Below are 15,632 nucleotides of genomic sequence, written 5' to 3' on the forward strand. Positions count from 1 at the left end.
ATAAAAAGGTCAGCACTGTTTCCAGTGCAAACATATTATGCTCTCTACATAGCATGCTAGTCACAACGTCCTGTGCTGTGGTAGGAATTAAAGTACTCAGTGAATTTTTCTTTTCAAGAAAGCAAACTGTGGTTTTGAGTTTCAAAAAAAACTGGGAAGCAAAATATAACTAAGGAAAGAGATGCATTTTGTGCTGTGGGATACTAATTTTGGTCAACTTCAGAAATGTTCTACCTGCTCAGGGGATGTTTTTTCAGGATCTTACTATCACCAAAGAGGTTGGAGATACCTCAAGTTACTGTGGGCCCTAGAATATTCTGTCTTATTAGCAAAGTTAAAGGTAATTCCAAATCCTGCTAAATAAACAATGGTGCTCTTTACCTAAGCTCCTAGGTATACACAAAGTGATACAATGGTTACAAGGAATGGTTACATTGGGCTTGGGGGTGACATTGGGAATGTTTCCTAAATCCTTTCTGCCTAAATTTTTCATTAGTACAATGGAAACAATGGCGGTACCTAACTTACAAGACTGCTGTGATGATCAAATAAGGTAATACAGGTAAAATACTCGGAATAATCTCTGGCATACAATAATTGCTTAAGTTGGCTGTTATTGTTGTGACCAAGGATACCACTGGTTCCAAAGAGATAAAGAAAAAGATGATGATGCACAGCATTGCTATGAAGTAAAAAGCCTGGTGGACTCTTCCTGCCACCCTGTTCAGATGCAGGTGAGGAGCAAGCTCTGGATGGGAAACTGACCTGATAGATGTGATGAGACTCTTGATGGAGTCAGACACAGTATGGGAATGTCCGGCCAGCACAGACCAGGTGGGCGGGTCTTTGGGGTTGATGGCCAGAGAGCGTGCAGTGCGGATGAGGTACGATGAGCTTTCCAGCATGGTCTTGGCCGAGACCAGGATTGGTTCCTGTGCCTGTGAGCCCTGAAACCAAACAGCAGAGGGGTCAAGGGAAGGCATGCAGAGAGTACATGAGTTGGGCCCTGGAAGGTCCTGCTCTTTACCAAGTCACCACCTCTGCCCTTTGGAAGAAGACAAAGGCAGTGAGCCACATAGGGTGGCTTACACAGGGTCTGGATGGTGGGGACTAGGGTCCATATTCACTCCTTAAATTACATTTTTGAGTGTGACACGTCCCTGAAAAAAATGAGCCCCAAACCTATGCAGAGAGATTGTTCTCAATACATAAGGCTAAGCTATCTCTCAAGGAATGTGTAGTCATTGAGTTTAACTCTGTGCACATAACATCGTTGACAATAACAACAGTACCCTACATACTGAGAGACAGTACTTGTGGAGTTTAACTATTCATGCTCACTCAGTGCCACACCAAATTAACTCAAGACCCCAGAATTACCTTTGCTGCAAAAACTGCTTACCTCGGAGCTGATCTGGGCGGGAATGCTGACAAACTCCGGGTTTGATGCAAACGCGGTAAGGTTCTCCACAGCTTCAATCAAGGGCGCCGTAGCAATGCGACACTTATTGCGGTTGTCTTCAGAGAAATCCCCATCCAGGGCCTGATGGGAGAAAACACAGAGATTTCACCCCACTGAGAAGCACAGAACATTCCTGAACCACAGCAACCACCGCCCAGGGAAGGAAGGTGGTTCAATCGGAATACTGAAAATGTTTGGGATATTTATAAACAATAAATAAGGGCAGATTGGAGAGATGCTTGCCATGAAGCAGAGGGCCAGGTTAGCAATGGTAGGGAGTAAAGCAGAATGTGCAGCTCCCAGGATGGCTGGCCTCACACTCAGTCTACTTCCTACTCACAGAAAGCAGAAACGTGAGGTCAGAGTCAGATAGTGCCAGCATGTCACTCCCTATAAGTCATTCTATTGGATCCTGCAGCTAAACCACTTTCTTCCCCCTGTTTGAGACTATAATTCTTCGGTTCCTCTCCTCCATTTTCACTCAGATGAAGTCTATTCCCTCCCAAATGATAAAAATATTTAACATTGCGTAGCACTTTTAACTCTTTCTAAGTTTTACCTGGGTGTCCCTGAATGACAATCAGAGGTAGGGCTGGGATATTTTGAAATGAACACAATGGAATCCAATGGGAAGAAACAGAGTAGAACTGCCCCCAACCATATGGGCAGATCTCACAAACATAATATACATTTAATTAAAGAGGCCTGACACAAAGGGGTACTTATGGTAGGACGCCTTTCATGCAAAGTACAAACAAAACTAATCTAGAGTATCAAAAGTCAGGTTAGCCTCTGGAGCAGGTAAGAGTGGGGTGAGCACAAGAGGTTTTCTGGGTGCTGATAACATTGTGTTTCTTCACTTGGCTATCATTACCTGGGTGTGTTCAGCTTGAGAACATACATTGAGCTCTACACATGAGATGCGTTTTCTCTTCTATGTATCTTATGACTCACATTTTTTTTTTCATTAGCAGCAGGTAACACAATGGCATTGAATGATCAGTCATGTTGCTGATTAATGGCCTAGATAGATAAGAATTCAGGTATGTGTCCTGTGATCCACGCCAAGCTCACAAAGTGTTAACACTTGGATTCGAGGTTCCCCAGCCCCGGACTCCATGTCCTCAAAAATAAGACTGTTAGAATCCAACAGCCTGTGACCCAACAGCAGCGTCCCTGCTCCCAGAAAAGGACTACATTCAAGGAGGCAGTTATGGTTGCAGAAACAGGTAGATTTCCTTATTAAGTGACCAAACTTTTGATTTAACCCATATGAGCAATATATAAAAGCCAATTTAAACAATTAGTGAGCAAAAAACAGAGACACCAGCACTACGAAACAAACTGGATCTGAGATGGGGGACTTCTGTTTTTCAATAAGGCAAGAGGAGGCAGACACGGTCGGTTTGAAGACTGTTTCTGAATAACAACTTACATTCCAATCACGCCTTGGCAGCACGGGATAATAATTACAAAACCACAATGCTAATATTTTCAGTGGAATTCCCACAAGCCTGGCTAAGTTACCATCTTCACTAATAAGGTACTTGGCTGGCCTTGGCTCACACCCTTCCCCCCAACACAGGCACTGACCCTGCCCTAACTTCTGCAATTCTCCATTCTTCCAAACCCTGCATGCCTGCTCCTTTTTATTCACATACACAGCTTCATTTCCAGTTGCCACTTAGATACTTAGTAGACATGGATTTCCACTGCTCACACTGGGCGTATAGACGTGAACTGTCTTGGCACTCGAATCTTGTGCACCATTAATGTTGCTGATTCCTTGAGGTTGGGCTCCACCAGACTTCAGAACAATTTGGGAACACCCTAACAGTAGGAGGTAGCGTGGGTGCCACCTAGCAGGAGCCTGACACAAGTGGCCCCAGCAGAGGCAAAGTGAAGCAGGCAGATGGCAAGAGTAGACTCTGGATTCAACGGCACTCGGGTTCCAGCTCCACCAGTGGCTGCATGACCTTTTCCCATCACACCCCTTCAGCTGGGAGGACTTGGCTTCTGGCTTCACAGGAGATGCTCACCCTTCCCTTGGTGCTGGTCACCTTCCCGCTTCTTACCTCTCCACACTCTTCCCGTTCCGTTTTCTACTTCCCACAACCCTCCCAGTCTATTAGGAAGGAAGGCATCTATCTGACCAAGTCACCAACCCTAAGTTGAATTTATTCAAACTGAAAAGATCAACCTAGGTAAAATCTCAAGGAATGCTTTTCTAATTGGGCAGCTTCATATACTACAACAATAGGATGAAGAAGGGATTTTTTTTTTTTTTTTTGAGCATAGGCTCCCAAATCACAAATCATGTAGCCCACTGCTATTCACAGGACAGAGCCTTGAATAACATGGACTCGAATGCCTAGCTACTTCAACCACTTTTTTTTCCACCTGCAAAAAGAAAGTTATTTTCTCCAAAGGAGGCATTTGGCACCAGAAAGAATGTTTTGCCCAGATAGTATTTCACTTCTGAATTCTCCTTCCCCTGGGCATGGCTGAGCCACCTAAGTAGACTGAATACTCAAATCTGCCCAATGGTGAAATTTTAGGCAGGCATGAGTTTCCTGTTTTAGAGTGTCTAGTACAACAGCCATAATGATGAGAGGGTGAATTCACTTAGCCACCTGTGCAGGCCTCATCAGGACTAGGGCACTCCCAGCCCCAGGGCCAGCTCCTCTGAGTGTTCTCACTAAGCAAAATCTCACAGGGATCTGGGTGAAACAATTTCTGTGCGTGCACAAGAATGAGAGGCATAGACTTTGAGGGTTACAAAGGACCTTAAGGACAAATTAATCCTTAACCCCCAATTTTCCAGATGATAAAACCAATACGTGGAAAGTGACATGCTTTGCTAAGTTCACCCTGCTACGTACTGACATGCCTCAAACAGAATTCCAACCCCTGGCTCCCTGCTCTGCCACTGACCTTAGTCAAAGAAATCAAGAATAAGAAATAAGAAGCCCAGAACAGACTTACTTTACCAACCCAAACATAAGGATGACCAAGAAAACATACTTACAGCCAAGTCAAATTCACTCACAGAGTGCTGGATCGGGTGTCTGTGGTACGCACTGGAAGTGCTTAACTGCAAGACCCTGAGCTTTAACTCCGCTGCGAGGGGCAAGGCCAAACTTCGACTCCTCAGAAAAACAAAAGCTGGTGTTGCATAATTTCTACTTGGCACCCAAACCTGAGTGACTGCACATTTAAAATAACATTCCATTCCACACATCAGATTCAAGCTAGGTAACGAGCTGACTGAAGAGAGAAAAGCAGGCAACTTGTGTATGTGTAACCTGCAGAGACAGCAGCCATGGGTGGGGGGTGTCCTCCTAATTTGCCTGGCACTCAGAGCAATCCTGGCAGGCAGTATGAATGCAGAAAAAGATCCTGAGCCGGCTTTGGGGTTTTAAAGAATGCCATCCGCAGAGATTTAAGAACCATGGGTGCATACATTCTACCTGGGTGCTGGAAAGTCACTGTAAGTCAATCCGCTCCTGCCCCCGGGAGCTTCTTCTGCCAGTTCCCTCCCTTCCTGGTGACTAAGTGTGTGTCAGCTGGAATTCAGGCTTGGGCATATCCTCACAGTTAAAAGAAAGAAAAAAAAAAAATCCCAACACTAAGAAGCATAAGACTTAGAGCAAAATGCAGCTACGACAACAGCTATCTTAAATATTTAGGGAGCTACGTATTTGTTTTTCTGTTTGACAGAATATATAACCATTCCTTCAAATAAGAAATCTACTCAGTATACCATACAGTGCGCTACAGTGAAATGACCGTTACCACTTTCCTATTAGTAAATTAAAAATGAAGCTCCTCATTCTGGCAAACCCTGCCACACAATGGGAATCGAAAAACCAGGCACATTTCAACAAGTTGGGGGTGATATGCTCATTTTTGTTCCTCTTGCTTTGCTGCTGGTTCCCAGGGTGCTCACGGGAGACAGGCCTTTATCTTGTCCACATTATAATCACCCTACATTCCTCCTGTGATGTTTCTGCACAGGCCTATCTTTAAGGCTATCACAAAAGCTCATTTGCTGCAGGGAACTGCAAAGAGGGTTTGGCACTGTGAGTGGAATCTGAAAAGAAGATGAGATCTTAACAGAGATGCTTTATATAGAGATAGGTCAGGATTTAAAACCAAGGGGAGACAGAAAAGGCTCCAGGAATTTCTGTGGAACACAGAACTTCTTTCCTTTTTTTCCTCCCTTGGTCCCTCTAAATGTAACCTGTTTTTTTTTTTTTTTTAACAATTAGAAAATGACTGACTTTAACCGAGATAAGATAATTATGCAGCAACCAACAATGATGTCACTTTCACCTATACTGCTCTTCCCATCTCTGCCTCCCCCAAACTTCCACATGAGCAGTGTACACACAGCAAGGTCTTTCTTCCCAGGCTGGAGGGATGAATTAGTCTCTCCATCCCAGAGTCAGATAGTATGCCAGGGGTGAGGCCAGAGGGTCTGGAGCCTGGGTGTGAATTCTGACCCACTATTTAATTGGCTGGGTCACTGTGGGAAAGTTACTTAACCTCTTTGTGCCTCAGTTTCCCATCTGTAAAATGGGGATAATAAGCACAGGGTGGTTCTGTGGACTGAATGAGCAATATGCAGGGTCTTCAAAACGTTCATGGAAAGATTCATATTATCTTTTAATTCTATTTTTCCACGAACTATCTGAAGTACCCTGAAATACGCAAAGCACAAAATAAATATTTAAAAATGTACGCTTTATTAATTGCTAATACCACAAACTATGATGGCAATGGAGGTGAGCTGCCACTGGGATCGTGCGGCACCTGGGCACTGGTTTTATTTATTCATTTTTAAACTAGCTTATTACTGCCTCCAACGAGGCACCAATTTTTTGTTTGTTCATTTTTTAAAAGACTCTTTGTTGCAACAGCTAAGAACCTGCTGACAGGGGTAACTGCCTGCGCTCTTGCCAGCCGGCTTCCAGCTGCTGCTAGGCTGGGTGTTCTCTCCCTTTGCCTCTGCTTGGCTCATCACACTGATTTCTCCATGCAGTTATATGGGCTTTTTGTTATGGAAGGAAAATGAGGTGTGTCGTGTCCTATCCTCTGGAGAGAACCAGGAAAAGTCCAATACTCCAGGACTTGTCCCAGCAACAAGGCAGATCCTCCTACCTGAATGAATATGAAAACCCTTAAATGAAAGGTGTTGACGCCTCTGACGCTTGCCCTGCAGTGTGTTGGGTTTACACAGGACAATGCTCCTTTGAAGGCTGGCAGGGGGAGGGCTGCTGGGCTTTTTGGCTGCAGTCTGTTGTCCAGGCTGTGTGGGTGTTTTCCCACAAGGTCAGCTGCTGCTGCCTGCGTGGTCCCAGCGGAGGGCAGACTGTGTTTGTGGTTTTATCACCCACCTACGAACACTACAACTGTTCCGATTCCCTCCTTGTAAATGAACCCTGCCCATGGACTTTAACAAAGAGATGAACTTATTCTGAATACAAAATGCTCTATTTTAAAAAGTTAACGTGCCATTATAATTTTTTAAATGGCTGCAATCAGAATAGACATCACAGGAGAGATTAAAGTGATTTTTTCCCATTCTCTCCTCCCTCCACCTATTCTCTTGGCCCAGATACATCTAGCAACAATGGCAGAGTGCTCTACCAACACACTCAAAATCACTCAAGTAAACATGCTCATACAGTTTAAGTAAACACAGAGTGTTTGCTACCCAAGCACAGTGCAAGAGAAGCCCCATAACCAACGCTTCCAACCAGACTTCTGTCCCTAAGCTCCTCAGGTACAGAATTTGGGGAGGCCCCCTGCTCCACCACCTAGAAGGTTAGGAGAGATCAAGGTTGTTGGTTTCTCATGATGTATATCATGAAAAGGATATTCATTAGTAAGGGACTCCTCCTCAGTGCATAAGTTATAAGACTGAATTAGAAGTTAAGCTTTACTAGACACAAATCTTAGGAGGGCAGAGCTGACATTCTGTTCCTCTTTCCCCTCTGCAACAGATGTTACAGGGATTAATAAGTCCTGTAGTCCAGTGACCTACCTTGATGGTCTTCACCAGGTTGGCGGTGCTGTTGGCAACTTCCTTGGCTGACTGGACAAAGTGCCTCTTGGCCACTGGGTTGGCTGTCTTGGATGAGGCAATGCGGCAGGCATTGCACAAGGCCGAGGTGTGTTTGGCAACAATTGTGGCGGCAGACAGAACCTGCAAAGCACAGCACCAGGTTGAGGACACCCCATGCTTCAGTGCAGAGGGGTCCACCCTGGTCCCGAGCTCTGGGTTCCTCTTCAACCCTCATGTCCAGAGTCCACGTAATTACAAGTATATCTAGCTCTGCTGCCCCCAGAGTCACTCCAAGAAAGGAGAGGGCAAGAAATACTAAGCAAGAGAAAATTTAAAAAGGAATGGAAGGGAGTTGATAATGTAGTGGCAGGCGTGGGCTGGGCCCCAATCTTAAAAGGGTGTGTCAGCCAGCCTTGGGAACCCCCAGATAAGCAGTCCATGGTCTAGACCAAGGTCTAGACATATGTAATTTAATATTTTCTAGTGGCCACATTTAAATAAGTAGAAAACCAAGAGATTAATTTAAATAAAATATTTTATTTCATATAGCTAAAATATTTCATTTCATCACATAATCAGTTAAAAAAATTCTATGAATGAGATTTTTTAGTCTTTTTTTCATTCCAATACTTTGAAATCCAGTGTGCATTTTATATTTATAGCCCATGACTATTTGGACTAGCTACATTTTAACGAGACTGACATGCCACCTGCTGTGCTAACGAGGTACCCTAGGACAAGCTACATTTTAAGGGCTTAATGGCCACAGGTAGTTAGTGGCCGCCATACTGGAGAGTCCAGGTCCAGATGAGTCAAATAATCATCAAGGTGCATAAGCTCCCTCCTCACCCATGGGTGGGCTATAGGTGCCTTATTAAGGGGTCTGGCTCAGGAACCTCCACAGACTCCACTTGCCAACCTCGACTCATTTGTTCTCCTGAATCTACCTCCTCTCCTTTGCTGAGGCTGATAACACTCCTTTGGCCTTAACAGGACAGGTAAGGAACCACAGGTGCACTGACACTCCAGTTTTCAGGGCTGCTTTAGATCCAGATGGTCCCTGTATTGCCTTCTTCCCTTGGGTCCTTCGCCTGCCTCAAAAATGCCAGTTCCAGGGTTCACAGTAGACATGCTGCTCACAAGACTGCGTCTGCTCCTCCACATCAGCCACTTCTTCCTTTCAGCACATACTGCTTTAATGAGTAACTGGGAACGTGGCCTGGGGTATCAGAAGTGTCACTGAACATCACACACACTGTCTGTTCCTCAGGAGTCTCTCTGGCTCCTTTCTAAGCTGCAGATCCTGACCCAACTTGGAGGCCTGGCTCAGTGCTGTCACTTCTTTGAAGCGACCCAATAGCCCCCTCAGATAATTCATCACACTTTCCTTTGTGCATCCCTGGCATTGTCACCATACTCTGATCCTGGCATTTCTCAAACATTGCCGAACAGACTAGGAGCCAAGGAGGTGAAGACTAGGTCTTTCTCACGTTGACCCTGTAGTGCTGAGCACAGAACAAGCCCGCAACATGTGCCCTCTGAACTGAAAGGAACTGGGAGACTCCTCATGAGTCACTGGGATCACCTCATTGTCTTCTAGCACCCCATTTCAAAGCACCTACAAATTTCCACTTTCACCATATTTCACAATATCCCCCACAGCCATTATCTACTGTGCTGTATCCAAGCTGGCTTTGCAGCTCTGAAAGAACAGGATTCTTTACTAATTCTCATACTTTCCCACAACCCACCTAGAGGAGCTTACAGGCTTGCCAACCTCACCCCCCTCCCCCGCCCTGTGGTTACCTGCGACGGGCTGCTGCTGGGGTCCACCAGGTTCTGACATGCCATCTGGATTGCCTGGTTAGCCCTTGCAAACTGGATAGGGTCCACCAGGCCCTGGTGGCCTGCCTGGCTGTTTGGATCAGAGATGCCGACCAGGTATGCAGCCTGTAGAGGGAGAAAAACCCCAGCCCAGGCTCTGTGCTTTTAGGTGAGCCTGGGGGGACAGTGGTCTGTACTGTCCACGTCACTATCAAGTTTAGGTGCTGCTTACTGCAGGCTGGTCAGGGTAATCTCATCGCTCTCACCACTAAGGGTGTAGTGACAAACAGGCCTATGCCAGCTTGACATGCCAGCAGGAGTTTGATGCAGGCTTCTGGGAACAAAGTCTCCCTGTTCTTTTTTTTTTTTGTCTTTTTCGTGACCGGCACTCAGCCAGCGAGTGCACCGGCCATTCCTATATAGGATCCGAACCCGCAGCAGGAGCGTCGCCGCGCTCCCAGCGCCGCACTCTCCCGAGTGCGCCACGGGCTCGGCCCAAGTCTCCCTGTTCTTAAGAGAGAGCTTGCCAAAGCTCTTCTTCAAGGCAGGGACAAGGATGCATGCAGGCCCTACTGCTTCTGGCAGCCCTCTTGTTGCCATGGGGGAACCCAGCCTCAGCAGGGAGCTGCCTCTTTGGCTGGCAGACAGGACAGGCAGAAAAAAGTGGGTGCAGACTGATGGTGTTGGGCTGCTGGGTCAGCCAACCCTGCAGCCTGCTCCATCTGACAGTTTCTTGTCTCATAGCTTCATGCGTCCTTATTGCTTAGATCAGGATTTCCAATAGCAGGAAGAATCTTAACCTAGTAACTAAGTAAGAAGGCTCAGAAAACAACAACAAAAAAGAAAGTATTCGGTCTCCAAGAAGACAAGAGGTCTTCTCTTTGCATTCCCATTGGATGTGATAGCCAAACAGGGAAAAAATGAAACTGTGAGCAGCGATTTTGACCTTAATTCATTTTCCCTGAGATTTGAGGGGAAAGATGAGGGTAGAGAATTTCATCCTACAAATCACGGATGTTTCTCTTTGGTTCAGTAAAATCTTCTAAGTTCAAGGTAATTGTCAAATAATAAATCCTTCAAAGTAAATGCTGAAATCTTTGAAGTTTCTGTCACAGGAGCCCAATAATTATTGGAAATGCACAGGACAGTCAAAGAAGAGCAAGGAACCTGATGGAGTCTAATTTCTTCCCCCTGATGCTAAAAAGAGCATAACTAACATTTTTTTGCAATTCTAAAGCCTCAGAAATCTAAATTATTTAGTGCTTAGTTTCTCTCCAAAACAATTCACCTAAAACAATGACCATAAAAAAAAAAAGTTGTCTTCTCCACCTGTATGCTGGGTCTGCAGTGTTCACTGGGCCTCCAGTCCTCTCCAGCCTGGCCTGTGGGTGCTCTGCTTCTGAAGGGTACCTGGCTGATGTCTTCTCTAAATGCCCCAGCCAGCACAGGAGTCACTGCCTTCCCATGGCTTCTATGGTGGTACTTGGAAGCTAGAAGCTGGAGCTCCCCCATGCCTCCCACAGGAATCTGGTCACTCCTAGTATCTACCATCTGGCACAGGGCACAAGGATGCATTGGGACCAGCCCCTTACCTGGGCTGCGGCCTCTGTCAGCCCACAGAGAGCTTTGGATGCAATCCCCACACATTCTCCAAAGGCAGGGAGGTCTCCAGTCTTGGCGTTCTGTGAAATCCCAGCCATTGACTCGCCTAGAACCTGCAAAACAAATAACCAGTGGTATTCTTTGTCCAGCACTGCTTCAAACCATGGGGGAAAAGAGGCTACATTTCTAACTTTAACATTCAAGGCCACTTAATTTATAACGTTTGCCTTTTTCTCCTTTATTTGCATTGAGAAGAAATTCAAGAGAATTGTACCATTTCTGTTCCTTAAAGAGAAATGAATAATGAAAGTATGAACCTTTCATCCCAAAGTTACCTATGTCCCAAGGAGATACAGTTAATATACACAGACAATAAATTAAAATCTATATAAGACACCTCACAGGTGAATGATCTAAACTGAGAACTATTAGTTCCCAGAACCTAAAAATCAAGACACATCCACTGAGCTATGGGTGAAGTCATACCCATAAAGCAAAACACATACCCTTCTTGTATGGAAGATAAATCATTCACTTACTTACTGACAGTACAATTTAAATAGCTCTTTGTTAAGTATTTCACCTTATTTTGAAAATCAATGCTGTATTCTTTCTTCAGAGGTCTTTAAAATAACACTTGAAAGGGATTTTAGTTTTCAGAAGCCAACCCAGAGAGGTCAAGCACCCTGCACAAGGTCACACAGGTGGTCAGGTGGGCAGTGCTCCATCCTCTACAGACCCCAGCAAGCACTAGAGGGCAGGGCATACTTTCCAGGGTCACTGATGATGGAAAAAAGGATGTTTAGCCCTTTGGAGAGAGTACAGCTACAGCATTCATTGCCAAGTCCAGAAACTGACAGAGCTCTTCATTTGTCAATAAGCCATCATGGATGGAGAAATGAAATAAATTCCCTAAAACTGCTTAAATATACACAATAATACAGTTTACATAAGGACTTAACATAGCAAATAAGTTAGAGGGTATTTTTATGTACAGTATTTTCCCTTCCCTCCTAACCTTACGCTGCTCTTTAAGGACAGAGGACAGGAAATTCTAATCTTGGCTCAACACGAACCAAGCCTCTTTGAAGTCACCAATACAGATGTTTCCCTAAAGCTAACATAAAAGTGACATCAACATGTGCTCACATTCCAGGTGCAACAGTCTGACATCCGTTCACCTCACCTGCATTTCATTTTCACCTCTGATTCTGAAGTACTTTCAAAAAACATTGATATGATTACCACAGATCAGTGTTCGACAGTTTTCTTCATTATTGTTCTACTAGGGAGCCTTTTTAGACTTTTTCCCCCCACAAATCACCACCACCATCAAATAAAATACTAAATAATAAGATTTTGTTGAATAGGATTAAGATGGAGGTGGGAACACCAGACACTGTATTATCTTATACATTTTTTTCAACACCTCCCACCCCTGAAAAAGACAAAACTTTTACTCCTCTTGAGCATTCACACCATGGATGGAGGGCCAAAGGGAATCCTATGTAAGCCAAGGTCACTGAAGGACTTGACAGTTCAGCCCCAGGTGTAGAAAATACACAATTTGATTCACAATAATACCTATCTGTGATCTGATATAAGCAGTGGTTCTCCAAGTGTGGTTCCTGCACAACAGGGGCAGGACCTGCGAGCTTGTTAGAAATGCACAGTCTCAGCTCCATGTCAGCACTGAATCAGGAAGTCGAGAGTGGCCCCAGCAATGTGTGTATACCAAGCCCTCCAGATGGTTCTGATGCACCCTCAAGTTTGAGAGGCACCAGAGCCCAGGGCCCCACAACAAGGTGTTATGATACCTGCTTCCAGCCATACAGAGCAGCCACAGGCAGATGCACAGAAGGCACGTTAACTTCTGAATTATGGCACAGACAGGCTTACCTTGGAGTTTTCCATCACACTCTCAATGCAGTCAAAGTAGGAGAGGTCACTAACAGGTTCATTAGGATTGTCCAACATCCCTTTGACAGTCTATAGAAGGAGAAAGCAAGCAAGTAACATAGGACAAGAGAAATCAACACAAAATGCCAAATATCAACTTCACCTCTGTAACAGGACTCTGGGCACAATCACTCATTATTCAGATTCCTGAGACGAGTTTGGATCATGGTATCATGACTTCAGATTTCCTGCTTGCAACGTAACACTGATAGTGGTAGTGGCGGTGAGGGGATAGTCTCTCAGGTTAGCTTTGCCAGAGATGAGAACTCTTGTTTTCAGTTTTGAAGGAGGAAACATGGTATCCAAAGAAGGCAGAGTTATTTTTTTTATTTTGAAAGGAATTTTGAAAGGTCATGCAAAGCAACACATCGATGGTCAATTGGCACAATCTCTGCTGGATAACTGTAAGGAGTTTAAATTTCAAGAATCCATTTATTCAATTTTTCATGACTAGTAAGAACCCTCAGTTCTCAGTTTTTCAATTCTGGAAACTTTTAAGGGGAAGGCATGAAAGAAGGCAATTCCCCCAAACTGCCCATTGGGATGATTCATTTGTTTATAATTTAAAAGTTCAGAAAATGTCCAGTCTTCTTCAAGTCCCATCAATGAAATTGGTTCAGGGCTTAGTTCTGTATCTTTGTCTCCAAGCCACTGAAAAATCATCACTAGCTTTCACACTGCAGTGACCTTTGATCACCACTTCTGAGGGACTTTTCCAGGGGAGGCAAGCCTGGGGAGCATCCTTTCAACCTGCTCCCCGCTGAGTGAGAATGTACATTAGGACTCAGCAACCTTTGGAGCACAGCCAACAAGAAGACAAAGTCATCTGAGTTACAAAGCGCTGGGGGGTGATGAGTAATGGGAACTCCTGAGTTGTTCAGTTAAAGATGTGAGGGAAAGACAGCAGCTTAAAGAATGAACTCATCTCACTGAAGAACCTCCTCCTCCTCCTTAGATAATCCAAATTGTTTTAGTAATAGCAATTCTGAAACAGTCCTAATTTTGGCAACCAAGGATACCATTAAGGGACAGAGTATTGGCACCTAGGCCAACAGCTCATTTAGATCAACAGCCCACATGTTTATATTTGCAAATGTGAATAGACCAGAATAGGGCAGTGATTCGGCCAATGTAAGAAACATTTTCGGCTGTTTTCTGAATGCTTCAGTCCTGTGATGATAATTCCCTTCTTACTCCCAGCTGTGCACAATGGCCCATTGCCATCTTTAGGGCCTCAATCAAATGCTTCGGAAGCAGCGATGGGTGTTCCCGCCATGCCAGGCCCATGCTAATCATCCGGAAAACTGGAGGTACACTGGGTGCAACCAATGCATGCTAACTGATGGATGTGTCCATTAGGCTGTTTCAGTATGAACCATGTTGGTTAGGACTGCTTTACGTACATGTAGGCACATCGATTTGATGCTCACTCTCATACGATCTATGGACAAACAGGAATCTTCGGTACAAATAACATGAGCATGAATATAAATTGAAAAGCAACCACATTGTGTTCTGGGCCACTAGGGGCCCTACAGCCACCTTGATTGTGTAGTAATAAGTGTAACTCCTGGGTTTCCTCTTTTGTGCCCCCTACATGTTACAGAATAGTTTATGGAGAAATCATTTTTACTCAAAAGCACACTTATCCCAGCCTCTATTTCTCTCCCAAGTGTCCCAGAATCACCTCTCAAATATGTTTTAGGTACATGTTGCTGATCTTCAGCCTACACCCAATACCATAGGCCTCTTCTCATTTGAAATAAAGAATCTTTTAACAAAATAAAACTTATCCTAGTGGAAAAAGGGAAAACAAGGAGGATAATCCCACCAAATCTAATTTACCTTCAGTTCCTTCCTACTTGAACTGGAATCTTGGTCTCAACAGTCTCCCAGGAAAGATAAAAGGCAAGGATGGAAGAGAGGAAACTAACCCTATAGAGGAAGAACAGACTCGTAGACACACGCTGACAAGTCCCCTGCAGCCTCCCCAGGGACCTACCTCGAGCTCCCGGAGGGCGTTATCACACTCTTTCTGGCCGGGAGCTTGTTGGGTGCACAGAGTGATAAGCTGATTGATGCTCTCCGTCACAGCTCTGTGCCAGAAACAGAAAAAGGTGTTTGATTGTTTTTTAAAGATCAACAGTACTTTCTCCAACAATGCTCCATAGGTTCACCAGAAATATAATTAATTCACCATTTAGGCTGGGGTCGCCATGAGAGCTCTTCCACAGGCTCCACACAATCAAAAATAAACCACACCCAGCCAAGGCAGAATCAGAACTGCTACCTGCTGCTGGCTGCTCACGTGATTGACCTGTATGGGGACTAACAGTTCTCTCAAAAAAGTATGACTGTCTTTTAACATATTCATAAGGAAGAATTTTCATTGAAGTTGTAAATAGCAAAGAGATCATATTAACAGTGTGTAAGACCCTTCACCAGCAGCCCACAAAGAATAATATTATCTGAGCAGTTTGGAATATTTAGAAAATTCTTTAATATAGTAGATATAAACTGTGCGTGTAATTTTAAAATCTCTACTTTCTATTAAATTCTATATGATTGACTAGTTTCTAGAAGCTATCCCAAAATTATTCCTTAAAATGGCTATTCTCCTTGTTAACATTACTAGGAATAAATTAGAACCTAAAAGGCAGCCCAGATTTTTTTCTGCATTGACAAGGATTCTACCCTTCCCAAGCAGCCCCGGCT

General features: G+C 44.4%; 1 protein-coding gene across 14 annotated transcripts in view; it reads right to left on the reverse strand.

The window, feature by feature from the left end:
• TLN2 (talin 2) overlaps window positions 1-15,632 on the reverse strand; it is a 410,967-nt gene that overhangs the window by 74,251 nt on the left and 321,084 nt on the right. For all 14 annotated transcript variants that reach the window (XM_063091965.1, XM_063091964.1, XM_063091961.1 and 11 more), the window contains 7 exons: window positions 14,920-15,013; window positions 12,858-12,947; window positions 10,949-11,071; window positions 9,339-9,482; window positions 7,512-7,673; window positions 1,403-1,543; window positions 766-947 (listed from right to left, as the gene is read on the reverse strand). In XM_063091965.1, the coding sequence (XP_062948035.1) occupies window positions 766-947; window positions 1,403-1,543; window positions 7,512-7,673; window positions 9,339-9,482; window positions 10,949-11,071; window positions 12,858-12,947; window positions 14,920-15,013 (936 nt within the window). The remainder of the gene's footprint in view (window positions 1-765; window positions 948-1,402; window positions 1,544-7,511; window positions 7,674-9,338; window positions 9,483-10,948; window positions 11,072-12,857; window positions 12,948-14,919; window positions 15,014-15,632) is intronic.

Source organism: Cynocephalus volans, chromosome 3 (genome assembly GCF_027409185.1).
Source record: "Cynocephalus volans isolate mCynVol1 chromosome 3, mCynVol1.pri, whole genome shotgun sequence".
NCBI lineage: Eukaryota > Metazoa > Chordata > Mammalia > Dermoptera > Cynocephalidae > Cynocephalus > Cynocephalus volans.